General features: G+C 42.5%; 3 protein-coding genes across 11 annotated transcripts in view; 1 reads left to right on the top strand and 2 right to left on the bottom strand.

Moving 5' to 3' along the window:
- GABPA (GA binding protein transcription factor subunit alpha) overlaps positions 1–11,477 on the bottom strand; it is a 30,646-nt gene extending 19,169 nt beyond the window's left edge. The window contains exons 1-2 of one of the 2 annotated variants that reach the window (XM_038128848.1): positions 11,278–11,477; positions 7,295–7,395 (exon numbers count right to left, since the gene is read on the bottom strand). In XM_038128848.1, the coding sequence (XP_037984776.1) occupies positions 7,295–7,371 (77 nt within the window). In that variant the 5' untranslated portion in view covers positions 7,372–7,395; positions 11,278–11,477. Of the gene's footprint in view, positions 1–7,294; positions 7,396–10,982 lie in introns of both variants that reach the window. The other variant, XM_038128859.1, reaches the window with a different exon arrangement.
- Positions 11,413–15,465, top strand: ATP5PF (ATP synthase peripheral stalk subunit F6). Of its 7 annotated transcripts, none has more exons than XM_038128917.1 (4): positions 11,413–11,551; positions 12,158–12,337; positions 13,636–13,760; positions 15,337–15,465. In XM_038128917.1, the coding sequence occupies exons 2-4, from the start codon at positions 12,168–12,170 to the stop codon at positions 15,363–15,365; spliced, it is 324 nt and encodes a 107-aa protein (XP_037984845.1). In that variant the 5' UTR covers positions 11,413–11,551; positions 12,158–12,167; the 3' UTR covers positions 15,366–15,465. The 7 variants fall into 7 exon arrangements, with proteins under 7 accessions (XP_037984845.1, XP_037984851.1, XP_037984872.1 ...); XM_038128923.1 differs by having other exon boundaries at positions 11,414–11,551; positions 12,155–12,337; XM_038128944.1 differs by having other exon boundaries at positions 11,424–11,556.
- Positions 15,466–15,661: 196 nt separating this feature from the next.
- JAM2 (junctional adhesion molecule 2) overlaps positions 15,662–27,752 on the bottom strand; it is a 45,848-nt gene continuing 33,757 nt past the window's right edge. The window contains exons 5-10 of one of the 2 annotated variants that reach the window (XM_038128884.1): positions 26,849–27,054; positions 24,572–24,674; positions 23,030–23,137; positions 22,041–22,056; positions 21,263–21,296; positions 15,662–20,341 (exon numbers count right to left, since the gene is read on the bottom strand). In XM_038128884.1, the coding sequence (XP_037984812.1) occupies positions 20,309–20,341; positions 21,263–21,296; positions 22,041–22,056; positions 23,030–23,137; positions 24,572–24,674; positions 26,849–27,054 (500 nt within the window). In that variant the 3' untranslated portion in view covers positions 15,662–20,308. Of the gene's footprint in view, positions 20,342–20,369; positions 21,297–22,040; positions 22,057–23,029; positions 23,138–24,571; positions 24,675–26,848; positions 27,055–27,752 lie in introns of those variants that run through there. The other variant, XM_038128874.1, reaches the window with a different exon arrangement.

Raw genomic sequence — 27,752 nt, 5'->3', positions numbered from 1 at the left:
AAACCCACTGTCCTGCCTGTGTCATGGTCCTTGCCCCTGCTCTCTATTCCAGTTATGGACGCTTTTAATTTCACCCTTTTGTCATAATAAACAATCCTCGGATAAGCAAACAAGGCCCATCTTGTCATTTTGCGTTGATCTATTGGTGACTGCTTGAGAGGCTCGGGGTCCTGGGGGAGTGTTGCCCCCCGTCAAGTGTGCCTAACACCGAGCACGCTGCAACAGTCAGCTTCCTCAGAGTTTGCTGCCATCTTTTGTACAGTGGCACTCATGAGGGAGGGACCAGCAAGCCCATCCCAAGCCCACAGATGGGTTGGTTCCAAACAAAGGACTTCCTTGCAACCGTTCCAGCCAACCGAGGTCCCCAGGATGGTTAAGTAACCCCCACAAGTGTTAGTGGAGACCCCAAAGTAACCCTTGGTTGCGGTGGGGGTTATCTCTGGCATTAGAGATGCGTGTAGCCGCATTGTTGGAGGGGTTTGTGTGTGCAGGCGCGGTGGCGCGGCACCAGCTCCGGGCTGCGAGTGGCTTCTGAAGTGCGGTGGGTGGAGAAACCACGGCTCGTGCCTTTTGCCATGAGCAGCTCGTAACTTGCGACACATGCAGGTGGCAGCAAACTGCGGGCGTGTGTGAGGTGCTGACCTGCAGGCTTCCCCAGCTTGGACAGCTGCGTGCCGTGGCAGCACCTGTGTAGCTGCGGCAGCAATTTAGAAGCCACGTGGTTTTCCTCACACGTGGCTTTTGCCTCCTACCTCAGGGCTGGGGAGAGGGAAAAACTACAGACACTTCCCTAGGTTGCTGTGAACATTATAGCACTTTCAGTTTTTGTTTGTGCTCTGTTGCGAAGGAAGGTAGATTAAAATTGCACAGACTACATTTACATCAGAATGGGCTCTCAGTTTTCTGCACAAGAGAGGGGCATTTATACCCCAGATAAAAAAACCTTAGGTAGTGGAAACATTAAAGTTTCTAAAGGACAGTTAAAAAGGTTTGTTTGCTGGTTGTTTTTCCATTTCCCTCAGTTTACCCAGCAGAATGTAAATTCTATATCTACCTGGGACAAAACTGGAGAATTGCTAACATCCAGAGTAGAACAGGGAGACAAAACAGTATCCAAATTTCTCCCGCTGTTCCTTTTAATTTGAAAAGAATTGATTAAGAGGGAAATAAGGGGACAGCCACAGCAAGTCCCCCCCTCCCGTGGTTTCCCCTACCCCTCCTCCCAGACCCTCTGCCCCTGAACTGAGAGGAACATGCAAGGCATCCCAAGAAATGCAGGGTTCCTGGCACAGCCATTGTTTCTCTGGCTTCCCACCTCCCACTCAGCACCCTGGCTCTGGCAGTTGTGCACAGGCTGACAGACAACCTTCCCTGCACCCCTTTAACCCCGTTGCTACTGCTTGAATTTCGCGTTCTGTGAGTTTCAAAGACGATCCCCCAATTCCCAAAATGGCGGCGGCCACGTGGCCAGGATCCAAGATGGTGCCAACCACTTGGTAGTGATCCAGGATAGCGGCGGCCACGTGGCGGGCCCTCTATCTTACCTTGCTTCTTCCCACAATCCCTTTTGCCCGCCTATCCCCTCCTCCTACCCTTTCCAGTCCCACAACCCCTTCCTTCCCTCGGACACCCCTTCCCCTTCCTCCATGTTCCTGTCCTGCATGACATCATCCTGCAACTCCACCTCTGGATGTTGCAATCCTGGTTCCCACGGTTGCTCCACCTCCCCAGACAGCTCCACCCCCCTTCCTGTTCCCGTTTCCCATGTCCCCCACTCAGTTCCCATGGGGGTGGGGCCAAGGGAGGGGGTGGTACCCTTCCTGGTTCCCACAGGGGGAGTGTCCTCCCGCCAGGTCCCACTGGGGTGGAGAGGAAGGAGGAAGCCCTGGGGATCAAAACCAGGATCTTAGCCGCTCCTGTCTCATAAGGGAAGTGGAATTAGAAGCTCTCAGCCTTTCTCCTACCAAAGCAAAAGAGAATTATGCAAGGCCCAAAAAGAATTTGGCTGAGACACTGAGATCTTCAAAGGCATGATGAAAGCTACTTTATTATCCCTTGAATTTGTTCCGGCCGACCTCTGAGATCTCTTCCAGTGTCTCCTTACCCCCTCAGAGTTCGATATATGGGAAAGCACCTGGAAGAGATCCCTGAGTGGACTCCTGGAGGAGGATCCAGGGTGCAAAAGATATAGAAGGGAATGATGTCACCCATGAACATCTGTGTGGCAAGGGGCAATGGGCTAACCCCGAGGACCAAGCTTAGATGTTATCCAAATTCACTCTAGATAAAATCTGGGGAGCTGCAGAAGAGGTTTTTAACTAGTTACCAATAGTTGAAGCTAGGGGTAGTTATACTAATATTAAACAGTATGCCTCAGAAAATTTCTTGCAGTTTGTTGACCAGCTTTGCGCACAAATAGAAAGACAAGTAGAAGACCCTGTAGCACAGGCAGAATTAATTAAGGAGATGGCTCAGAGAAATGCCAATGAAGTTTCCCACAGGGTGATCCTAGGACTGCCTATCGATCCTTCACCTACACTGGCGTAGATGATAGAAGCGTGTGCCAAGAAAGCAGAGCTGTTCAGTGTACAGGAGACAAAGCCAAGATCAGCAAACCCAAAGACTGCAGCAGCTCTATCACCAGGAGTAAGGAGGCAACACATGTCGCCAGAACAGCTTCATCATCTGCTTCCAGTGTAAGAAACCAGGACACTTCACCAGAGACTGCCCTCAAAGCCAGGAGAAGAAGAAAAATCAGAAAAATGGTGCAACCAACAAACAAAAAATCTAGGACCAGAGCACGAGCCCGCCCCACGCCACAATATAAATGTAGCGGGCTGTACAGTAGGGAAAATCCTCTCTCAAAACAGAAAAGGGGGAGGAAGGGAGGTGGGGTGCAGGACAGCAAAAGAAATGTTTGCCTAACAAAATCTGGGGGCCTCACAAGTGTTTCAAACTTGTGACCACTAAAGCCTTTTTTTTCAGGTCTACCCATTGGACAGTCATTGGAGTGGACCTGCCAGAGGACTCATGAGACTTGATGATAGATCACACAGGACAGGACAGTGAGTACTTTGTTTCTGGGGACACTGCACACACACTTATGGAGATTGAGGTGGCTCCCACAACCATCAAGGGAGACATACACAACCTCATTCTCCGCACTGCCCTCAGCCACCCTTCTATTTGGCCAAGGGGAAAATCATCACCCAGGCCATTCCTGTTTCAGCAGAAATGCCAGTAGATGACAAAGCACCTGGCATCTACTGGGCAGAAATGGTTGGTGAGGACAAACCCATTATGGGATGCAGCCTAACCCATGGAGCAGACCATCTCCACGTGAAAGGGTTGCTTGACACAGGGGCAGATATGACAATCATACCCGAAAGGTTGTGGCCGTCACATTGGGACTTGCAACCCATGGCTGGCAAAATCCAAGGTATAGGAGGAGTCACATTGGCAAAAATCTCAAAAAGCATCGTACAAATTGAGGGGCCAGATGGGAAACTGGCCAGCGTCCGTCCGTTTGTCGCCAACTACAAAGCTCCTCTGTGGGGGAGAGACACCATGTTCCAGTGGAGGGTCAAGTTAGTTATCCCTAAGACACCCCAGGATTTTTAGAGGCAGCCACTGTGGAGCACCCTACCCACAAGTTAACATGGCTGGATGATATCCCAATCTGCGTAAGTCAGTGTTCACTCAGCAAGGAAAAGCCTAAGGCACTTGAGAAGCTTGTAGAAGAGCAATTGGTCAAAGGCCACAAAGAAGAGACAACCAGCCCTTGGAATTCCCCAGTCTTTGTGATAAAAAACCAGGGAAGGATAAGTGGCAGCTCCTCCATGACCTCTGGGAAATAAACAAAGTAATTGAGGACATGGGGTTACTCCAACCAGCGATGCCTTTCCCAGCAATGCTTCCCTGAAACTGACAATTGGCTGTCCTAGACATCAAGGACTGTTTCTTCCAAATTCCTCTATACCCAGAAGATGCCCCACAGTTTGCCTTCTTGGTTCCTACCATCAATCAAGAAGCCCCAATGAAGCGCTACCACTGGAAAGTATTGCCTCAAGGCATGAAATGCTCTCCTTCCATCCGCCAGTGGTACGTGGCTTCATTGCTGTCCTCGGTGCACACCCAAAAAAGGGAAGCCGTCATCCTCCACTACATGGATGATGTGCTTGTGTGCGCCCCGGATGACACTATATTCCAACACACACTTGACCTAGTGGTTAAAGTTTTAACCTCTGCTGGATTCCAACTGCAGGAAGACAAAGTTCAAAGGGTGTCAACTTTGGAAGTAACTGGGCTTGGAGATCACTATGTGGACCGTTGTTCTTCAGAAATTGGAAACTGATAGTCATCCCATGACCCTAGAGGATCTCCATTCTCTGTGTGGGTCTTTGAACCCCGGGTTGGTTCCTCCCTTTTCCCCTCCCATCAGTTGTATCCCACTGGCTGTAGTTCCTTTTCTTCCCCCTCCCCCTGGGTTTAAAATCTCCCACCACGAGGTACCCGGTCTCTTCCCTCTCCCAGACACCATTTCCTCTCCCAGGCTCCCTCTTTTCTCTCCTGGAGTTGCTCTACATTAAAGCTGTGGGACTTTGGTCCTGAGACGAAAGAGCACCTCTTGTCTTTTGCTTTTGTCCTTGTCAGTGTTGCCAGGGTCCAGAGCTAGCCAAACTACGAGGTGAAAACCGACAATGCAGTTTGAGTACTCTTTGTTTGAGTAGAGTCAATTACTAAATTTGGTCTCATTAATTTTACAGTTGTGTAATTCTTCTTTCACCCTGCCCTGTCACCACTAAAAAGCTCAGGTAAATACCAAGATTCAAATCACATTTTTCAAGACAGTAAGACATGGTTCGCATATTGTTAACTTGCATGTAGAGTAAACTAATTTTATTTGCTTTGCCTAGACTGTATTTAAAAGATATTCAAGTTAAAAGCAAACACAGAAACAAAGACAGGGAAAACAGAAGGGGAAAATGCTCACACTTGTACACAGCAACTTTCCATGTCTTTTCACTGGTCAGTACAAGAATAATAAGCTTAACACATAAAAGGGACAACCAGAAGAAGTACAGCAACATGGAGCCTTGAAGGAACTATTAGTCACATGACATGGTTGTCCCACACAACAACAATGACAGTATTGGCACAAGCATTCAGAAAGGTCATTGTTATGGGACATATAACAGTGACCTTACACAGTCTCTTCATTTACACAGAAGGAAACTAGAATGTACACAGTGGTAAAAATACGCAAGGAACTTAGAACTGTAAGAAACTAGTAAGTGGCTTTAAATCAGTTCTCCAGAATAGGTTCTTAAAAAATAGTTAACCTAACCAGCCTCAATTCCTGTTGGATACCTGAAATATTATGGTATATGGCTTAAACATCTTTATGAAGGACTTTTGCCTATTATAGCAAAAGTGGGTAACAAGAACTGCACCATGGCACCCTGAATGGGCCTCTTGACTTGAGGCCCTCAACTGCAAGCTAATAGAGATAAGATAAAGTGACCTAAGTCTGGGCTGGGGGAAAAGAATACATTCACAAGACTGTGATAAATGATACTCACTTCTAAAAATTTTAAAAGGTTTATTAAAACCTTATCAAAAATACAACAGAAGACTGAATAGAGAAAATATTACAGCACCAGGAGCAAAGGATTTTTCCTACCATGTGCTCATCTACACTATGGATGTTTTGCCTTTTAACCCTTTAGCCCCACCCAAAGTTCTGTCTATTGATTCCTTTTTTGCTGTCCAGTGGTGGAATTCACTTCTTTACATCTTGATTGGAGGTCAGGTGCTGCCATAGTAACAAGGTGACCCTCCCAAATGTCCTGACTACTCAAGTCACCCTGTGATAACAATGCAAGGGGGGGTAAAACATAACTATAAAACTTCTCTTAACATATACATAATATTTGCCTTTTAATTGTGAGAGTCAACCATCGCATTACTTATCTATCACAAAAGGATTAAGCCCGGCACCTTTGGGGTAGAAGCCACAGCCCCAGGTTTTTCTGCTGCCAAGCTCCCACAGATCCCTGAACCAAAGCAGGGAAGGAGGAGAGGTTTTGGGTGTGTGCCATGGCCTCTGGCCACATGCAGTGAACACTCATCCTCCACCAGGCAGACTGGCCCAGCTGTGGAGCCTTCCACCCCTGGAAGGCAACATCTACGTGAGGGACAACCATGTCAGGGACAACTGAGGGGGTGTCATGGCTCATCAAAGGCCCCCCACCAAAGGGGTCCCCAGACCCTGCACTGCATGTGATACTACATGATGCAACAGATCCGCAGTCTTGCAAGGGACAGTGACAAACTTGCCACCCCGGCGGGAGGTACCTGTGTGTTCCCACCTGCCCAAATGTATATTAATCCATTGGATTCTATAATTTTTAGCAGGGACCCTCACCGCCAAGAAGACGAGATGGAGGGAAGCAACAAGATATTGCTGGGACCCTTGGAAGGGTGATATGCTTCTAATTAATATTTGTCACTCTCCCTGACCCCACCTTCCACCTATTTTTCTATTTCATTTTTCCTTTCTTCTCTCTTTCTCTTTACCTTTTTTAGTATTAAATAAAATACATCAATTCTTTTGGTATCAGCATCTAACCTCATATGGTTTTAATCAAGTTTTGGGTTATATTTCATACCTTTCTGTGTTCGATCTCTTTTATTCAGAGAGAATTAGTTTACTTTGCTCTTCTGTGCTTAAACCGGATTGCAGCACTATCCTACACATTAACTGATGCTCTGAGCTTCCAAACACAGTAGTGAAAATGAGAAGGGAAGCATTTGAAACTAAAAATCCAGGTTGAGGTAATTAAATCAGAGGGTATCCTACTTCAGTATGTACAGTTTCAATGGCCCTTACAATAGTATAGTTCACACCAAACATAATTTCTGTTCTGTTAAAAACAAATCATCCTGTTCAAATCCTGTATAACCATAAAGCAGAGGACTGGAGATACAGAAAGGTCCATCTTAATTACAGAAGGATCCACTGAAGCTGAAAGGTTTCCAGCATACACACAGACATACTACTATAGACATGAAAACAGGAAAAGTAAAGTACTGATGACATACCAAGAGATAACCAAAACAGTTTGGAATTTAGATAATTAAGGTTGAGCAACATGGCAGCACTATACTGATTTCCTATAGTGGCTACATCTCAACTTCTGGAAAACCGCCGTTTAATTACACAAGAAACAGAAAAACGAATTAGTCAATTAACTGATGCCTAAAGATCCCAAAAAGCAAAGACAGTACATACCTTTCTTCAGTACATTCCTGTTTCTCAGTTCCATCAATCTCAATTTCTATCAGCTCCTCTGCCTCTCTCTTAGTCATGGCTGCAATGTCTTAAGAACAGAGCTATGAACAGAAAACAATTTTTTGTGTAAGTCACAGACCAACAAGACTAGACAATATTTTGTGTCCTATCACACATTTTTAAAATCAAACACCAGAATAGCCTTTTAAAGCCAAAAATAAATCCAAAAGCTAATTCATATTTTGGCTTTAAAAGGCTAATCTGGTGTTTGATTTTAAAAATGTGTGATATTACCATACCTGTTCTCAAATAAATGTTCTAGAAGCAAACATGGGACTATTAAGATATTTGCACAGAGCCCAGAGCCTGACTCTCTTGGAGGCACCCAAATTTATGGATTTTTTTTGGTATTGCTACAGGCCACCTACAGCAAAGCACATCTGAAAATCCAAACTACCTTCCTAGCATGGCTGAAAGATGCTAATAAATTTAAGCAGCATTTTACATGTAATGCTGCAGGAGGCAGTTAGGGAGAAGGTGCATGATTTCTTCATAGGCAAATAAAGTCAACAACAAAGTGTTTGTTGAGTATCTCATCTTTCCACCCATGCCTCCCAGAGGTGAGCAGCTGATGACATGAGCACAATGAACGTATCTTGTGAAGTCCCAAACTAAAGCAGGATGTTAGTAATGAAATAAAAAGATATTCTGTGACGACATTCTCGCTAACACTGCAGATTTTCATGCCCTGTAGAACACTGGAATCTGTTGGGAACATAAGTGGGAAACAAAGAATTACAGCACTTGGTCTGTAAAGACATAGTCTGGTATTACTGTTTTTCACTAACCAGCACATATACCATAACTATGAACTATAAACCCAGCCAAATTATATCAACAGTTTACAACAGATAACATCATGAATTCATAGCAAAAAAAGTAGGAATTAGAAGTACAGAGAAAGGGAAAAAACACTGGAGAAAAAGCAAAACATTTTAAATATCCAAAATAGAAGAGGTTACCAAGATTTCCATCCTGGAATCATCCTTTCCCAGTTACTACTCTATCCCAAACCCAACTGTTAGCAAGAGTATCCATTGAAGACAAGATAATAAAGATATGCATTCATCTTTAAAACTTCTCAGAAGCAATAGTAACCAACAATATTTTATTTTACAGTTGCTACATAAACTGTCTAAAGAAATTCAAACTACTCATCATCTCCTTCAAAAACTATTTTGTAAGATCAGCTGTCAAGAAATCAAGTGCTCCATGTGGTTCATTCTGTAAGAAACTACCAAGGTTAGGAAGTAAAAAATCACCTTATTAACATCTCACCACTAGAAGCAAACCCAGAACCTGTTTAAACATCTGGCTCCGTGAAAATCTCCAAAGGGCCAGTGTAGTGTCCACTGAACAGGGCCCGGGGAATCCAATTCCTCTATCACTTAATGTTGTGTATTATTCTCATGATAAATGGGAAAGACTGAAACACAACTTCTGAAGAATGCAGACAGGCTTAAATATCTGAATGCACTGACACCCTCATGGCTACAGGTGATCTGTCAGACTGGTAAAAAAATATTTCAAATCCAAGATTTGAGCAATGTCTCTTGCTGAAAACTCCCAAAGAAGCAAACTGATATGATAAAAAGGGGTGAATGTCTTTTCTGTATTAGCAATCAGATTAAAAACACAAAACAAAGGTGAATTGTCTTTTTTGTGATGAAGGGTGTTTACCAGCAAGGTCACAAAGGGGTTAGGCTGGGATTTCTGTTCTTTGACATATTCATACATTATTTACTGAGAAAACAGTGCAAACTTACAGAAAGAACTCACCACCTTGACAGATTTCTGGCAGAAATTATTCAATACAGCTAAATGCAGAGTGATGCAGAATGAGAAGATATTACTGCCCACAGTAGCAGTACAGTATTAGTTAAGGCATTTAGTAGTCCCTATGCATTGGACTCCAAACTGGCAGCTGGGACTAGTAACTGCTCACTCCCTCCTCAAAGGCAGCTCATGGTTGAATCTGACAGGCTTTGCTATATTTCCAGATCCCTGGAGGGGCAGGAAAGAGGAATCCAGGCACAAAAAGCAGGTGCACAAAGAGCAGGTACACAAAGAGGAAGAAAGATGTTCCAGTGAGTACAGATACAAAGAAGGGAGATGCGTATAAAGAATAACAATATAATGTAAACACGTAAACTCTTTAAAATTCATAGAAGCCTAAAGGGGGAAATTATTCAGTCTTCCCTATACTAGCATAAAGAGATTTCTTACAATATAAACATTTCACCTGAAGTCTAGCAATTTGTTCCTACAGGATGATGCAGTTTGAAAGTGAATAGAGGTTCAGATGGGACTGAACTGCCTGCCCCTTCCCTGAAGGCTACCGAGAGACAAAAAGGCTCAAAGAGCCTGGCTTGCATGGAGGGTTCATGTGGCAAGAACACTTCAACAACTGCATTTGTTCAAAGGAACCTAAAATCTGTGGCTGATTCCTGAAAGGTTCAGCCGACTGATTTGTGCTTGTTTCTGCTTTTTCCTTCAACTTAACAAGCCCTAAGACTTCCCTGTCAGCCAAGAAGAAAGCTGACCTCCCCTAACATACAAGAAAGCATCTGTCAACAGAGCCTTTTTCCCATGTGGCAGCCCAGTGCTACTCCAGTATCTTTTACAGTAAGGAGAGTAGTCCCCCTGTTCTGTTTAAGATCTATCTTTTCCCTGGAACACAAGGAGTTAAGCAAGGAATGAGCCCACTGTGAAATGAGCCCACTGTGAATGAGCCCACTGTGAAATGGGAATGAGCCCACTGTGAAATGGGCACAAACTCTATGAGTAGAATTGTTTGCTATCCCACCAGGTAATTGTGAGATGGGGTCCAGTTCTGGAGCTCATACCCATAATCAGCTGATACTGAAGCCCAGTCACTGGAGTTATTTGTGCCCCAAAGAAGCTCTGGTGTGTGCAGCACATGGTTCCTCTCCATCCATATTATCCAAATTATAGATGCCAACACAAAGCAGGTAACAAAGCAGATAGCCCGTCCTTTACAGATCAGCTTTTACAACTCATGAGCCAGTTCAGTTCTATGATGGAGATAGAGGAGCACTGAACAGGGTGGGGGAAAATCACACCAGATTTGATGTGTTTAACTTCCCTATCAACAGCCTGAAGTGAGAAAATAAAGTCAAACTGGGAGCTGTGGCTGTGCTGCATGTACCTGGTCAAACATTAGGAAGCAAACTATGCAAGATGATGGGATCAATTAGGTTGGAAAAGACCTTCAAAATCAACTAGACCATGACACTAAATGCCACATCCAGTCTTTCCTTTAACATCTCCAGGGATGGTGATTCCACCACCTCCCTGGGCTGCCTGTACTCTTATTGTCTCAACCTAAACCTCCCCTGGAACAGACTCTTTTTTACTGGTTTGCGGAGGAGCGGAGCCCGACTCCAAGCTGGCTGCAACCTCCTGTCTGGGAATTGTAAAGAGATACAGGGTCCTCCCCGGGCCTCCTTTTCCCCGGGGTGAGTCCCCTCAGCTCCTCCTCATCAGACTTGCGCTCCAGACCCTTTCCCACCTCCGCTGCCTTTCTCTCGACTCCCTCCAGCCCCTGTAATGTCCTTCTCGGAAAGAGAGGCGCAAAACTGGACACATCACTCGAGGGGCTTCTCACCACTGCAAGGGGAGAACCACAGGACGCCACACATCCTGTTACGTTTTCAGCCAAAACAAGGTTTTTACAAGCGGGGATAAGTTTGCACGCGCCGGGGAGGCCTCGCGATCCCCGCGGCGGGAGCACTCGATTCTTGATCCTAGGGGCTCTTCCCCGCGGCCGCCAAGGCGCCACCTCCCCGTGGGCCCCGCTTCCCGCGGCGCCTCCGTGTCGTTGTTTGAACCCGAAACGGAAATGGGACCGCGGAGCCGCCGGGAGAGAAACGGAAACAAAACACGGGCCGGGCCGCGCTCACCCGCCGCCGCCACCGTCCGTCCGTCCGCTCGCCCGCCGCACCGACACGTCCCGCCGTCCGTCCGCGTCCGGGAACTCCCCCAGCTCCGGGCCCAGGACCGGCCCCGGGAGCGGGTCCAGGAGCGGGCTGCGCCAGAATCGGGGCGGCGCGCAGGCCCAGCGCGGGGAAACGCGCGACACCGCCGCGCCCCCGCACGAACTACGACTCCCGGCAGCTCCCGCGGCTCCGGAAGGCCCTGAGCCTCTTTCCCTCAGCTGCAAGTGGCTCTGTGCGGGTACGGTGCGTGCTGGGCTCTCCCGCGGCTCTCCCCGCGCTACGCCAGGTCCCAGCGGGCGCTGAGCGGGGCAGACCGTGTGTGCGGATGGGGGAGCCCCGGGCGTGCGCGGGGGGCGGCGGCCGGGGGGGGGATGGTGGTTCCCGGCGCGCACTGCGAGGGCGGCGGGGCCGAGCGGAGGCAGTGGTTCGGCCAAGGTGACTCTCGGGTTGGAACTGTCACCTCTTTTCCTACTTAAACAACGCGAAGAGAGGAATTCACGGTTTGTCTGGGTTGTTCTGTCGCGGTTGCGTACGGAATGGGTCGCGGAGCTGCAGCCATGGGATCACGGTGCCCTCGGGTTCAATGGTTGCTGGAATTTCCCCTCCCCCCATGCTGTTTTAAATAACCTTTGAATACCTCTCTGCTTTAAAGTTTAGCTCCAAAGTACATTTTTCTTTCTTCTCATGCATTTATCTTAATAATATCTCAAAGGAAATATCTTTTAAATACTTTCCTGGTTTCAGCTCTAAGCTATTTTTTCCCCTGCTTTTTTAATGCAGTTATTATATCGCTGTGAGTAATTTTTTTATTCCTCCTTTCGTGTTTTGTTAATGGTTAAAGTAGTAGTGCCATCATGATCCTGCGACAGATCTTGCGGCTTTCCTCCCTTTTCCACTCCGCTGTGTCCATTCACCTGCGCAGGAACATTGGGCTCTCTGCGATTGTCTTCAACAAGGCAAAAGAACTCGACCCAGTCCAGAAGCTCTTCGTGGACAAGATCAGAGAGTACAACACGAAGAGCAAGTAAGTAAAGGAAATTGTCTTAAGGAGGGGGCTGATGGCAAAAGGGGAAAATCTGTTGATTTTGACATAAAAACATCAGACCTGAAGTGTTTGATTTTTCACAGGCTGATACTTCTGTAGCCTGGTCTGTAAATATTTAAGGTGTGTTTTCCTGCAACACTTATGGTTTCACTAGTGGGAAAGGTTGTTTTTGCATATCTAATAGAAAATACCAATTTTTTTCCCTAAAAAAGAAAAAAATCAGATGCTTTTCTTCTTGGGCACTTAAGCCACACAGTTAAGGTCTCTTGCACACTGCATGAATATACTGGTATGTTAATTTTTACCCATCTACATGCTCTATCAATAGGGGGAAAAAGCTAAACAAACCCTTTCTTTTGTGGTTGGTTTTTGTTTGTTTGTTTTTTGGCTGGGGAAAACAGTTATTTTGTAGTCTTGTTTCCAGAAGTTGTATGGAAATAGCTTTCAAAACCAATTGAGAATTAATGGAATTATCAGGATGGTCCATTTAGCATCTTAAGTTAATAAGCAGTTCCTTCAAATGCAATCTTAGATTCTTGTAATGTTTGAATGACCAGGAAACGAAAGCTATAGTAATTCTGTGTAATTTATTCTTGGGAAGTATTCCTGGGAAGGAATTAAGATGCTCCTTAGCTCTACTGGTAGAAGATGTGTCTATCCCTACCTACAACCCCATATGTATAAGGAGGCAGATATTTGGTGGTTTTACCAATTCTAAGCATGGATCCTGTGCTGGTACAACTGAGTGCTGGCAATCTAAAGAGTTACTGTTTTATTTATCTGATGCTTGAATGCCAAGGAGCTCCTGTTGAGGAGGGGATTTTTGCTTCTTTAGCATTCAAAATGCATTCTCTTGGCAAGAACAGTTAAGCTTTACTAACTGAGATAACTAGTTCACAGACAGAAGAGGTGCAAATCACAGTTTTGTTAAGTATTCACACCTGAAACAAACAAAACTAAAAGCCAGGAGAGCTTCCATGCTCTTCAGTGGTTTTGCCTCATAAGACCACCTTTTGTCTCAAAAGGCTTGGATTTTCATCCCTGATAGTTGAATTTTCATCACTGACAGCAGAAAACCTTTACCCTTAGAATCTTGTTTGTGTGTAAGGTAAGGAGGCCCTAAGGTGTCATATCTTGAGTTTTGGAAATATTTTAAAATTATTTACTTTGGCTGGCTGTTAGAAAGGTTTTAATTTATAAATGGGCTTGAAAACGTAGAATTTTCCATGTGAAATATTAGAACTGAGTTGTTAATCACAACTTTTAATGTTTATTAGGCAAGCTGGAGGGCCTGTTGATGCAGGACCTGACTTTCAGAAAGATATGAATGAATCCCTTGCAAGACTCCAACGGGCATATGGTGAGGGAGATCTCACCAAGTTTCCAGAATTTAAATTTGAGGGTAAGTTAACAATCTTACTGAATTCTAATTGCAAGTAGACATGTTCACTCACAGGTTTCTTAAATTCCCCTTTAGTTTATATTTGTACCATTAATTTTGTATAAAATGCCCTCTGGGAATCTTATGCTTTTGCACAGTTCACATCTGTTTCCATGTGACTTCTATTTTTATTATTTGCCTTTTCCAGCAGAGATGTGGTCTTCATTATACTAATGATTAACAAAACTTGCAGTCAGATCAGGCTATCTTAATTGTCCTTCAGACACCCTGAAGAAAGAGCTCAAATAGAAATAGCCTAGGGTCTTGCCAAAAAGATCAGCAGACTATAATGTGAATATCAGTTAGTCTTAACATCATCCAAACTGTGACTTTTTTGATTTTGTAAGCTCCTCTGGGAAGCCACTGATTTCAGAAAATTAACATAGGACTTAACTTCCTTACTTATGAATATTTTGTGGCTAAATTATATTAAACCTTTTTCTTTAGCTATTCGGATATGACTTCTGTTTAACTGCTCTAAGTTTGTTTTAATGTGGAAGGGAAAGGGCAGACAGCATGAGGCTTGGTGGGTATCTGGCAGCCAGCCAAGGCCAAACAACCTTAGTCAGCAACTTGTAGTTCTGATCAGACTGTCTGGGAATTCTAATTTAGACTTGGAACACATCTGAAAATGTTTTGGGTTTTGGTAGTATTTCAGTTGGGTAAAGTTGGTGTGAGGTTGCTACTGGTGCAGGTAATACAGAGTACCTGTAAATCCGATCTGTGGTTTTTCTGTTTTATTTTTCCACAACTTCAGGGATGTAGTTTCTCTACATTCAGTTTTATTTCTGTGTTATATGTGAAACTATGCATATTAAAATTTTACTTGTTTTTGTAAGGAAAAAGAATTTGTGTGACCATAGGAACAGAATAAAACACAGATACAACATAACTCTGTTCTTGTGCCACTGTTGCCTATCCTTGATCTAATTTCAATTAGGTTTCAAATTGTAATTAATATGAGTAATTATATGAGTAGGAACATCAATTTTTTTTACCTTAGGGATGCCTAATATAAGCTGGCTCTTGCCTCTCAGACTTTGTATTGATGACTGCAGGCATTAGTAGCCCAAGTGCCCAAAGCCCTAACCTTTGTGAGCCTGTACCTTTGACATCAAGAACTCCTTGGTCAGTGTTTGAATGTGGAGAGTATCTTGTTGAGTTGAGTTGAAAGAGAGATTACTTGTTCTTAGAGCTATGTTGGAAATAGTTGTCCAGTAACGTTCTGGTTGACTCCTTCAGTTTCTCTGCTGTCTTCTCCCCTATCCCAGGTGTCACTAAAAGCTGTTTAGGCAGAATATTACTGAGGTTAGCCTTTATACATAACTCCCACAAGGTGAAAAAGACCTGTCTCTAGCCTAGTTATGTTTACTGCTGCCCACATTTAATCAGTCAGTGGGGGTGTAGACTGCAATGTACTGCTTTAGCTTGCCAATGTAATGGGTTAGTTTTCTTTGAATTACAAATTAATTGTGGTGTTTGAAGATGGAGTACAAAGAGACTAATAGGAATTTTCTCTCTCCCATTCCTCCTGTAGAGCCCAAGTTTGAGGAGACTCCAAAGTGATCTCTGCAGCTTGTACACCAAACAGCAATGTACGGCCATGGAGTTGCTGAACATGGCACCAGTTGTAATTTAATAAATGTAGTTCTTCAATTTGATTTCAGTGGTGTGAAGAAGCTCTTAATTGCGTGGTCAGTGTAGCTAGCTGTGATCATCAACTCTTACATGACAGAGGCAGCTGAGTAGTGCTGCTCAGTGTTAACTGCAAAACTCCTTTGTGTGCTATGTTTTAATGCTTACATATTATAACACTTGTAATGATATACCAGGAAGGAACTATTTGTTCTGTTGTGTTTATCCAAAAAGCTTCTGCAGAAAAAAAAAATCTCCATGAACCTTAAGTCTGTAGCAAAGCCCCACAGTAGTGATGGAGGTGCACAGTCAAAAGCTTAGGCACAAATGCCCTAATTCTACATGGCATCAATGAACACAAAGGTGATGAAGTTAATCTTCAGAAGAAAATGAAATTTGCTAAAGAGGTTGTAAGGTTTGAATTTCTGCGACTGAACTATTGACACAAACACTTTAGCTTCTGAGGAGCTATTTATTTATAATAATTATATCTGAGAAACTACATTAACACTTTGACAGAGTCTTCATACTACAGTTTGAATTGTATTGACATGATTTTTCTTCAGAATGAAACTACATACGCAGTCTACAGAGAGAGAGACTTCCACATTAAACACTAAAACAGCTTTTATTACAGGAAGATTTATTTTGTCAGCATAGTGAGTTTACTTCTACACACTTTGAAATTGTATCAGATTTGCCAAAATCATCTCTAAGTCCTAGTAAATCAGAATTGCAGGAGAAATTGAGCCCTTGACAATGGTTGAGACACAAGTGGTGAGGTCATCTGTGAAAGTTATTTGAATTGATTGTTCCAAGCTGCAAGAGTGAATCTTGTATTGCTGCATGTACAAATGAACAAAATGAGAAGCTTTCACACAGAACTAAATTGAATATACAAGTTAATTTGTCTTAAAGTTTATTTGGGGGTTGGTTTTTTTTTGAAATGCCATCACAGCTAGGTTGACTAAATATTGGCCGTTTCTATTTTCAGCATGTAAGACATGGAAACAATGGTTACAGAGCAGAGGCAAAAAGATCCCTTGATATCATGGTTTAACCCCAGCCAGCAGCTAAGCATCCCATAGCCTCTGGCTCACTTCCTGTCCCCTCCCCCTACTGTAGGGAAAAGAATTAGAAACAAAATTTGTGGGTTGAGATAAAGCACTTAAATAATTGAATCAAAGTAATAATATGGGAAAAAGAGAGAAAGAGAAAACCTGAGAAGCACAAGTGATGCAGAGCACAAGTGCTCATCACCACTCGCTGACTGATGCCCAGCCTGTTCCCCAGCAGCAAATGGCCCCTCCCAGCCAACTTCCCCCCAGTTTAAATACTGGACATGATGTTAATCCCTTTGCCCAGTTCAGGTCAGGGTCCTGGCCCTGTTCCCTCATGGCTTGAGCACCTTCTCAGTGGCAGAGCATCAGACACTGAAAAGTCTTTGACTCGGGGTAGGTACTGCTGAGTAACAACTGAAACATGATTGTGTTATTGATATTATTCTAATACTAATTTAAAAAAACCAGTTCTGTGCTAGCTACTAGGAAGAAAATTAACTCCCAGCTGAAACCAGAAAAGTATCAGCTGCTTACTCCATACTATTTACGTCACACTGGATCCCACACTTCCCGATATAGCAGCACCTTTCTTGTCTTTTTATAGGTGCACACACAGATACCATTTCCTTAATCTACAGACAATCCCCATAGAAGTCTGTTGAATTCATTCTGTCCATGACTTTTGGCTTATCACAGTCCAGATTTGTGAGTGTCATAAACAGTCTTTCAGGGCAGGAAAGAGGGTGTCTGGTGTTGGATTGTTGTGTGTTGGAAGCCTGTTCTGATTCCGTCACTGCTCTGCTTGTCCAGTTACATCAAAGTTCATTCTTAATACAGCAGTTGAAGGGGAGCTGGGTTCAGATCCCCAAAGCTGGAGGGGTGGAGACAGGCACCACGAGGTGCCTGGTGCAATTGTGGGCATGCAGCTGATGTAGAAGTGCTAATACATAGCATTACACAGCAATTAACATCACACAATGCACTGCCTATTCAATGAAATCCACTCAATGCACAAACCAGACTTGCCCATCCTTCCGTCTTAACAGGTGTGCCCAAGTCCTTGAGCAAAAACAATTCCACAGATGAGTTTGCCTTTGCCCAAGGCAGGAATAATTCCGACTGTCGTCTGCAGCACAGTTTTCATATGCACTACGGGAACTTCATTCTCTTCTATGGTAAAAGTTTTGATTGGGCAGGGCCAGCCCACTTGACAGATCTCGTGCTGACTCACCAGGTGGCCTTTGCCAATATGCATCCCAATGTTTGAAGGTTCCCCCTGGCCATTGCTTGTCAGTGTAGTCTAACAGTCATTGGATTATGTGGTTTTCTCAGCTGGTGCATGATACAATATACCCACTAAATGCCATGTTCCTTGTCCCAAATGTCTGTGAGTGCTTTCCAAGTATTTCTAGTTTATTCTGTTCTAAAGTTTGGTGTTGCTTAGGGCCCCATGTGAAATCATTCTTCTGAATCACTTGATAAAGAAGGCTTACAATCAGACTAGTTCGGAATATGTATTTTCAAAAAACCCACATCTAAGCTTACTTTTTGAAGAAATTGATTAGAATTTCTTTCCATAGGATCAGGAGTAAATTTAGCCCTTCTACTCTGCCTGGGAGACCATCCACTGGAGATGGGAGTAGCAGCTTTCCTGGTTTCCTGGTTTGGGAAAATTTGGGATTGTTTTCCTAACAATTCATGTCTCTAGGGTCAAGGTAGGCCTCCCATCCCAATTCTTCATGCCTTCTCTGTGGTCTGTCAGCTAAACCTACAGAGTATTCCATGGCGTGTACCTTCCATATCCTCCCTCTTGAGCCAATGCTTACTGTCATTAGCATGGGTTTGTAGAGGTGAGGAATAGAACATAACCTCTTTGAAGTGGTGAAACTCCTGGAACAGGTTATCTCACAGTTTCTCCACAGATGATAGAGGAAGAGAGGTTAGGTTGCCTTCAAATTCCCAGAGATGTCAAGCCACTGTATCCACAGATGGTGGTGTGATGTCTTTTCAGATTAACATTGCCAGTGAGTTGGTGTGTACTCTTGGTACGCTCTACAAACTGCCACCACATGGGTCTTGTGCAGAGGAATTGGTCTGGATCTGTGGGGAACCTTGTATTGTCCAGGTCAAAATAAATCTCTAGCATGACTAATTCCTTCAAGTATTGGATATCTTTCCACTTGTATGGTGACATGTAGTATCATTCTTATAAGGATACCTTTCCTTCAGGCTTGACAGGAGTTGCTTCCAGAGGCTGGGGACTTGTGTCTCTCTTGCAATCACTTTGTCAAGGCTTGCTTTCTTAGAAAGTGATTCTTACCCTCTAATTCCAATCCGTTAGTCCCATTATCCCAGCATTGGAACAGCTAGGTGGAAGTATGTTCATCAGGACAACAGCTGAAATATTTATGTATATCCTGCAGCTCACTCAGGAATAAAGATTGAGTGGTTGCCACTTGTTGGCCTGTTACTGAAGTTTGTGTAGGTACAGTATGCGTTAGTGGGGTTACGGTTGCCACAGATTGTTTCTTAACCCTAAAGAAGGCCTGAACCATATGCAACAACATACTGATTGTTACCAAAAGGACCAGGTTGGTTTCAAGGGTCGTTACAGGATATGCAGTCTTTAAAATTCTCAAATGCTATTGTAATCATCCTGGAGGGGAAGGAAGGTGTTTTTCTCATGTGTTGGCTCTCTGAGGGTAAAAGGCAGTAGATGTAACTGTGGATAGTTTCCACCAGATGGCTCCCAAAGGACAGTGGGGACACACACCAGACAGGCTCATGACCAGCCATTCTATCATATCAAAAGGCAGTACAACACAGAACAACACAATGATAACCTTAGCCGAGGCCTAGAGCAAATGAATCAATATGGTGACCAGCAACTATTAAACCAGTATTAAACCAATACAGTAAAGGCTTATAACAAACTTGTTTTAACATGCTCTAGTCAGATCTGTTTTTATCTCAACTTTTGAGTCTTGGGCGCCAAAAAGAACTGCCAGCAGCTCAGTCAGCAGCTCAGCCAGCAGCTCAGCCACATGTGGCTGCTTGCTCACTGTCCCCACCTCAGCCCAGTGGGAGAACTGGGAACTAGGAAAAAAAAAGTAAAACTGGTGGGTTGAGAGAACAACAGTTTAATAACTGAAACAAAGTAAAATAATATACTAGTAGTACTAATGATAATAATAACAACAATAATATGAATTGTATTGAAAAGGAGAGGGAGGAGTAAAGCCCAAGAAAGGCAAGTGATGCACAACAGTTTCTCACCATCCACTGACTGATGACCAGCCTGTCTCCCAGTTGGCTCCTCCTGGCCAACTTCCCCAGTTTAAATTACTGGGCGTGATATTCTGGCGTGGAGGCAGTCACCAAGCACCAAGCCTGTCTGAGTTCCAGAAGTGTTTGGACAATGTGACAGGCACCTGGTGTGATTCTTGGGGTGTCCTGTGCAGGGCCAGGAGTTGGACTTCATGATCCTGATGGGTCCCTTCCAACTCAGCTTATTCAATGATTTTGTGATTCTGTGCATATCTCTTTGGACAACTCAGATCAGCTGTCTCAGCTGTGCCCTGGCCCCGCTTCTTTTGCACCTCTTCACTGGAAGACCATGGGAATCTGAGGACTCCTTGACTTGGAGTAAGCACTACTCAGCAGCAACTAAAACATCAGTGTGTTATCAACTTTATTCTCATATTAAATCCAAAACACAGCTACTATGAAGAAAAATATCCCAGCTGAAACCAGGACATTGATACTTTTGTATAACAAGTAGTAATTTGATGTCCCTCACAGAGGCTGAATCTTCTAAATAACAAAGGACTTGGTATGCTTGAAATCCTAAATTAAGCAAACAAGATTACAATAAATAATAGTTCAAAGATTTTAAGCAGGTTAGTATTTAGTGTACATTTCAGAAGAAACTAAGGCACTGGCTCAACAAGAAACGTGTCTGATGTACTGTTAGTAAATGTTCTTTTCTGAGACAGGAGGTCTACAAAATGCACTCTACACCGGAGTAGCAACCTATTCGTAAATACAAGTATCTAACAGCTCTTTCAGAGCATCTGATTTTTAAGTGCATTAACAATGATAATAAGATACCATAACTCTTCAAAGCTTTATCTTTCTCACTCAGAGCAAAGAGATAGTTGGTTTCAGGAAGTTTCTTATATACATACTAGGTCAAGAATTAAGCCTACGCAATTTAGTATGTTTTGTTTTGATTAAGAAAATGGGTGGTGTTCAGGGATCTTTTAAGGTTACATCAGTATTACTCATGCAACTTTAACTCCTCTTGTCCTTAAACTGTGATAGTCACTCCCAGTTGAAGTTTTACTTAGAACTCTATTCCTTTTGCACCAATCTGAAAAGCTGGAACGATGTAGATGTAGTTAAAGCCCTTTGAGGTGACTCAAGGAAGTGGGGGTGGAAGTAGTAAATTCAGCTTCCATATTTAGTCAAGTCTTTTGACCCACATTATTCTTAGAAGAATTTTTCTCTCATTGCTGTCTTGGACTGTGTCTCAGTTACTTAATCAAAATGTACAAGAAGATGCAAAGTATGGAGCAAAGTGCTGCAGCTGTGTTGCACTTAAGACAATGCAATAGGAAGCTGTAAATGCAGACAGATAAAGTGTCGCCAGCAATGGGCACAGCAGGAGTGAGGAGTTTGTGTACATGTGGAAAGACATTACAGATCTAAGGAACTTTGAAGATGTCTAAAGCTATTAAAACACACTAGTGAACACAAAATACTTGCCTTTTCACTTGTAGATTGGTAGTTTGTCTTCTTTCTGTTAACAAAGCAGGAAAGGAATACAGGTTAAATAACGACTTTTCTGGTGTTGGGTTTACCCCCTTGGGAGCCTTTTGTATGAATGCATTTTTCCAGATTTCCAGCAATCCTCAGGGATTTTTCCCCTCCTCTTAGAAAAAACTTAAAATAACAAATCCATTGAATGGTTTTAGATACCAGTCATTATCTCATAAACCACTGCCAAACACCTCTAGCTTGTCTTTCCAAGTCTTCCAGTTACACTTTTTGTCTAGCTCATGGCCAGAACTAAAATGGCTTGAGGAATTCTGACTTGCTACTAAGAAATTTGCGTGAAATAAATCCATATGAAAGGAATAGACCAGGCACTGTCAGAAAGTTTCCAGCAGTTATATTTTTACAAAACACTTCCTGAAATAACTTGTAGATCCGGATATGAGAGCAGTTAAATTTGGTTCTGATTGTCTTTTGTCTAGTTGGAAGAGGAGACACATGAATAGCTGAGTTAGAAGTGTAAGCTGTAACTATGTAAAAAGATACATCTCTGTGTATTTACAAAAGTAATGTAATGATTCACTTTCTGACCAGCACACTGGTTTCTATTAAGCAAACCAGCTAGTGAGTAGGATCAGGTTTATCTCAGCGTCAAAAAAGCTATTGCACAAAAATCATGTTAGAAAGGCTATAAAAATCATTATAGTTACTAAATCATCTGAAATGTAAATGAGGTTTGCAGTGATTTATGTACTACTTGCATACTTACTGGGAAGAACTTTCCTCTGAAAAAGAAAGGAAAAAAAAAGAATCAGCACAAGAACAGTTTCCTTAGCTGTTTTAAAGTTCTTTGAAATAGTTATTTCTAGAATATTCAGCTCTTCAGTTTCTAGAAGGAGTTTCTGAACCAAATGTCTCTTTTTGGTGTAGTGAGTGTAGGTAGAAGAAAGATTAGGTTTCAAGGGTAAATGAAGCTCCAAGTGAACTCTAAGGAGCAGCTCTGTAGCCTCTGGTAATCTCAGGCAGCTGACCTTTTCAGCCCCCACTGTCTGGCATGTGCTGTGCTCAAGCCTATAGGTGCCAATGTAAAGGCTACAATGTGAAGAGAGGGTTGCTGGATGTCAAGCTTTATGCAGCAATCCCTAAAAGCAAACTTTTTCCATGACCCAGAGGAAGTAGACAGTTAATTTAGTTTCCCTTTCATCACAACTTAGTTGGTCAGGCACTGTTGACTAAAAAAGGTTTAATTTTCTTTTGTCTTTCTTAGACATTCCTTATCAAAACTAGGGTGGAGAGGTTCCAAGAAGCAGAGTCAGACTTATTGCTTTCTGTAGGTTGTTATTTGGTAGCATTAAGCAACTGAGCGAACATCTCCATGTCATTTTCAAAGTACCTTTTGCAGTATATGTTGGCAGAATAAAAATATCTGCACAAAATGTTGCTGGTTTAATGCTCTCTAGCTTTAGTACCATGGAGTTAGAACCTTCATGGAAAGGAGGACATCAACAGAATCATAAAATCATGGAATGGTTTGGGTAGGAAGGGACCTTAAAGATCATCTGGTTCCAACTCCCTGCTATAAGCACGGACACCTTCCACTAGTTCTGGTTGCTCAGGACTCCCTCCAACCTGTCCTTGAACACTTCTGGGGATGGGGCATCCATCCACAGTTTCTCTAGGCAAGAGAGAGTGTCATGGAAAGACTGCTAAATAAAAACATTTTTTGATTCAAGGAAGGAGTGATTTTATTCTACTTACTTGCAAAGTAGCCCTTTTTTTGGGCATAGAATACTCCAAGGCCACACAGCACCATCACCAGAGCTACAAATACTACAGCCAGAATGATACCGCTTACATTAAGGTCATCTGTAATTATAAAGCAGAACTCTTTTGTTCTAAATCGTAAAAATTTCCACTGGCTGCATTTTTCCCAAATTACCACAGGCATTTTTGTATCTATAGGTGGGCTTTGGCCCAAGATGCCTAAGTTAATTAGTAACAGTTAGATGTATTTAAGCAGTAAAAAAGCACTAATGTGCCACAGCCACTTTAACAGAAGTGCTTGGTACACATCAACTGCTTAGATTGGGTCAAAAGTAAGGAAAGAATAAGAAGGACCAAGGGATACATATTCCTTATCATATCTACCCCAGATAAGTATTACCCAAGTCATATGTCTCTGAGGAAAAACATCTTTGTAAGTGTTAAAGCAAGTTTTTTCATATAGTTAATTTGCTTAAAACAACTGAAACAGCTAATGGCAATTGAGTTCCACTTCTAAAGAACTCTTCAAATGAGTTTATTGAAACACAATTATTTTTAAAATTTTAAATAGCAAGGCTTTTAAAATACAACACAATAAGCTGAGTTGCCTGAAGTTAAACTCTACACCAGGCTACTGAAACATCTGGCCATTTTTATTTTGAAGGTGATGGCTTGACTTCAACCATGACAAAGACCACACGCATATCCTGATAAACTCACTAAGAGCTTTAGACTATCATTCATTTTAGGAAAACCAAAATTATCAAGAAGCAGAAACATTTTGATAGGTTTTTGTTATGTTTCCAATTATTTGGATCCCAAGCATATTTCAATATATGGTTGAGATTTTTACCCCAAAATCTAAAAAATTTTTGTACAATTTATGCTGACAGCAATTTAGGACTTAGTGCATATTTTCACAAAGTGATTCTATCTCAGTAGCTTGAGGAACATTTGCTCATAACCCACCACGAATGCATTAAAACCCATGACACAAGTGATTTTCAGCTAAGTTCCATGAAAGCACCATATGGAACTTAGCAGTTCCATGTGCTGCTTTATGGAACGCTTGGACAGTATCTTCCCTGCAGTAGTTATTAGGATTTGTTACCATTTACTTTCCTATGATATCTGCAAGAACCAGTTGTATATTTTGCAAAAAAAAGCGCCTCACACATTCTGGGTTATTACAGACTGTTACATTAAGATTTCTCATGAATGCATCCCAAAAGGGTGGCTTTATGTGAAGAGAACACCCCAGTGGAGTGGCACACTCTTCTTTAAGCCTTCCACAAAAGCATTTGGAAATATAAAGCTCTCATATGGCTGATGCTTCTCTGTGAAGTTCAGTGTTTAGCAATCTAAAAGCTAATTACTCCAATAAGGAACTTATTATCCCCCCCCCCCCCCCACCCAAATGCCATAATCAAATAAAAAGATTTAATTCAATCTGTTCTTGGATTCCTAGTTATACCATGCAATTACATAAATCCTACTGCAAGACTGTTTTCCGCCATTATTTTCTTTAACACATACCAACTTGCATTCGCTTCACTGAACATTTCTGAGATAATCCAATCCCATTGGAGGCTTCACAGAAATACTCTCCAGTGTCATTCTTTGTAACTGTATTAAACAGCTGTTAAGAAAGAGTCCAAAACCATTATCAGAACGGGGGAAAAAATCATGTAGCATAGAAATTTTGACATGTCAATGTAGATTTGTTTGTTTTAAACAAATGAAACCGAAAAAACCCTGAAGGCAAGTAAGAATTTCTGGTCCATTTCAATCTCGTAACTGCTCCCTAGTCACATTCCCTGGCCCTTCAACTTCTGCTTGTTGCCTAAGAGGTTCCTTTAGATGGACATTTAACTCAGTGGAGTGTATCTACAAGAAAATAATTTTCAGTGGACCAGAACTTTCCAATAATATCCACTTTTTTAGATATGCTTTAATTTCAGAATACCTGAAATCAAACAGTTTCTTCATTTTATCAAAACAACAACCCCACTAACTGAACCTTCAAAAAACTTGATACATACTACTTACGATGCATTGTCAACTGAAATTTTTCAGAAGTAAAGAGTTGTTTGGGTGGTTCTCAACCCATCAAAAATGCACTTTGTCTTCTTCCAACAGAGAAATGCTAAACCATAATATTTATCAAATACTACTACTGTTAAAATGAAAATGAAATGAAAATGAGACTGTGGCAGGACATCTCCCCCCACCACAGAAGAGCTTATCTGTTGCTTGTTAGTTGGTGTAATAACTCAGAGCATCTTGCTCTCACATGAGCCTTGGTGAAGTAATTCAATCAGGACAGTTTATCTTGTAGTGAATTATTTCATTGCCATGGTATTGATGCTTTCAGTGGACAGTAAACATCTTGCTGTGGAAGCAGATATGGAAAGACAAGCTGGAACTTCTGACTGAAATATTCTGACATATACTTCACTTTAGAAATTATAAAAACTACACCATATTTTCACAAAGTAGAAATCTTCTGCACATTCCCTGGAAATGTGTGGGGTCCCCCCCAAAGTCAGGACCCCACTTTGAGGTTACTCTCCTGGGATCTGAGTGTAAGGACTCTGTGTACACTATCAGCAATTCAGTGGTTAAAGTTACATTGACTCCTAACCTATACTATTTCCTTGCTAGCTGTAATATACGTACCTTAATGTCATGCACTCTTTTACACAATCTACTAGTAGTTCTTATATTTTACGGTGTGTAATAAATAACGTTTAAGGCCTCTTGTCTGTTACTTTCTGCCAATTCAATAAGTAACTCATTTTATAATAGACCTCACTGTCCACTCTTAAGAACTTATGAGCCAGAGCGATTTAGGTGCAGGTCACCTAAGTAGAGCTGCTGCAAAAAATCTGAGCCTAGGCAGGGCTTTTCTAAAGCTCTCACTTGATCTACAACAGAGATGGATAGAAACTGACCTCATGTCAATTCCAGCATTTCTATTTTCTTAATTATTAGACTTGTTAACTGTTCCTTTTTAATGTGCCATACTTCGGTATTTTCAGAAGTGATTAGTAAGTTTGAGTAGTCCACCTGATTTCTGTGATGAGCATTCAGAACATCTGAATGCTTAGTCATACTTCAGTTTCCATGTTTGATTTTGCACAAGAGTAGTGTTCTTAGAACAATGCTTTACTTCTGAAAAATCTCAGCTCCCTAAGTAGCACCAAGTTCTTTTGAAGGATCAGCTAATGGGGGAAGAATGAGAGAGACAGCCAGCTCTGAAGGAAAATAAAACCCAACACTACAACCCACAAGACAAACTACAAACTAAAATGAAGAACTAAGCTTACTTACAATCCCAACTCATTCCCCCTGACTTCACAGGGGCTGGATGGGAACTTGCAAATGGCACTGGATTGCAGAGATTCTGTACTGCCCCGAGTGCTGCACTCCCCTTGAAGTGTATGAAGCTACTATTCCAAATTTTAAGGTTTTGTCAAATATATCTCTGTTGCCATACCAAAACCTCATTCTCACCTGGCATTAATTTACCAACTGACAAGGTAAAATTTGTCATATATGTCTAGATTCTCAGTTATCACTACTGCAGCCCCGCACCTCACCCAGTTTGTGTGTATCATTCAATGTCTATGGCTTGTCACTGGTTTGAGGCAGAAACTACCTTCTATATTTCTCAGCACATTTCAGCATGACACTGACCTGCAACAAAGACGTTGTGAATTTTTTGATTTAGATCCCCATGCATAATTTTACTGAACAGTAAATTTGGTCTCCTTGATAGCTGTCTATGACAAAGTTGGTTATTACACTTACCAGAGTGCCAGACTTTTTATTCATGGTGTAAGTTATGTTTGCTGCTCTGGCACTGCCTGTTCCTGTCTTCTCCAGCAAGGCAACACCATTCTTGTACCACTGATACTCAGATGGAGGGGAGCCCTCAGTTTCCTTACAACTCATCTGCACGACCGTTCCTGTCATTGCGGAGCTGGGTACCTCACACACTGGAGTAGTCGGAGCAACTGGACAGTGAAATTGAACTTGTTACACGTGTACTTATACTGTCCACATGTGTCAGAGTCTGAAATAGTTCATGCCTCAAACATTTATATAAAGTTTTGCCCATTATAGCAAAAACTGTATAAAGAAGCTACAACCAAAGAAACCTCCCTGAAGATACCTGACTGGGACTTCAGACTAAAAGTCAAAGTGCTGAGATTAAATAAAGTGAAAACTCATTCTTCAATGAGATTAAAGTGAAAACTCATTCTTCAATCACCTGAAACAAGCAAGTAAACAAGGAAAAGAATGTGAACCAAACCCAGCAGCCATTCTAAGAATCATCTCGGGCTTGCTTTGGGGTGAGGGAGGCGTAGCCTGTCACTGATGGTGGAGACAGGAATGCGACATATACACACCAAGGTTTGTGCAGCAACAGCCAGAGTTTATTGATGTGTGCCGTCTTTGTGTGGGCTTTGAATTTCCTGTGCTTACAGATATTAACTCTGCCTAGCTCACTGGCCAATGATACAGGTGTATTCCTGGTTCAAAGGGATTGGCTGGGGTTGCCTTGTTTGAACTTGAATTCAGCCTATCAACTTAGAACCTGGGGCTTGTTTACTCCTTATTCTCTAATGAGGTAGGCTGCTCAAGTTGGTATCTCTTATGGTCTAATTATCTGTGCAGATATAGACTAGCTATAGCTGTCACAGTAGCCCAC

Source organism: Motacilla alba, chromosome 1, assembly GCF_015832195.1.
Source record: "Motacilla alba alba isolate MOTALB_02 chromosome 1, Motacilla_alba_V1.0_pri, whole genome shotgun sequence".
In the NCBI taxonomy this organism is placed as follows: domain Eukaryota; kingdom Metazoa; phylum Chordata; class Aves; order Passeriformes; family Motacillidae; genus Motacilla; species Motacilla alba.
This window is presented reverse-complemented; position numbering and strand designations above follow the sequence as displayed.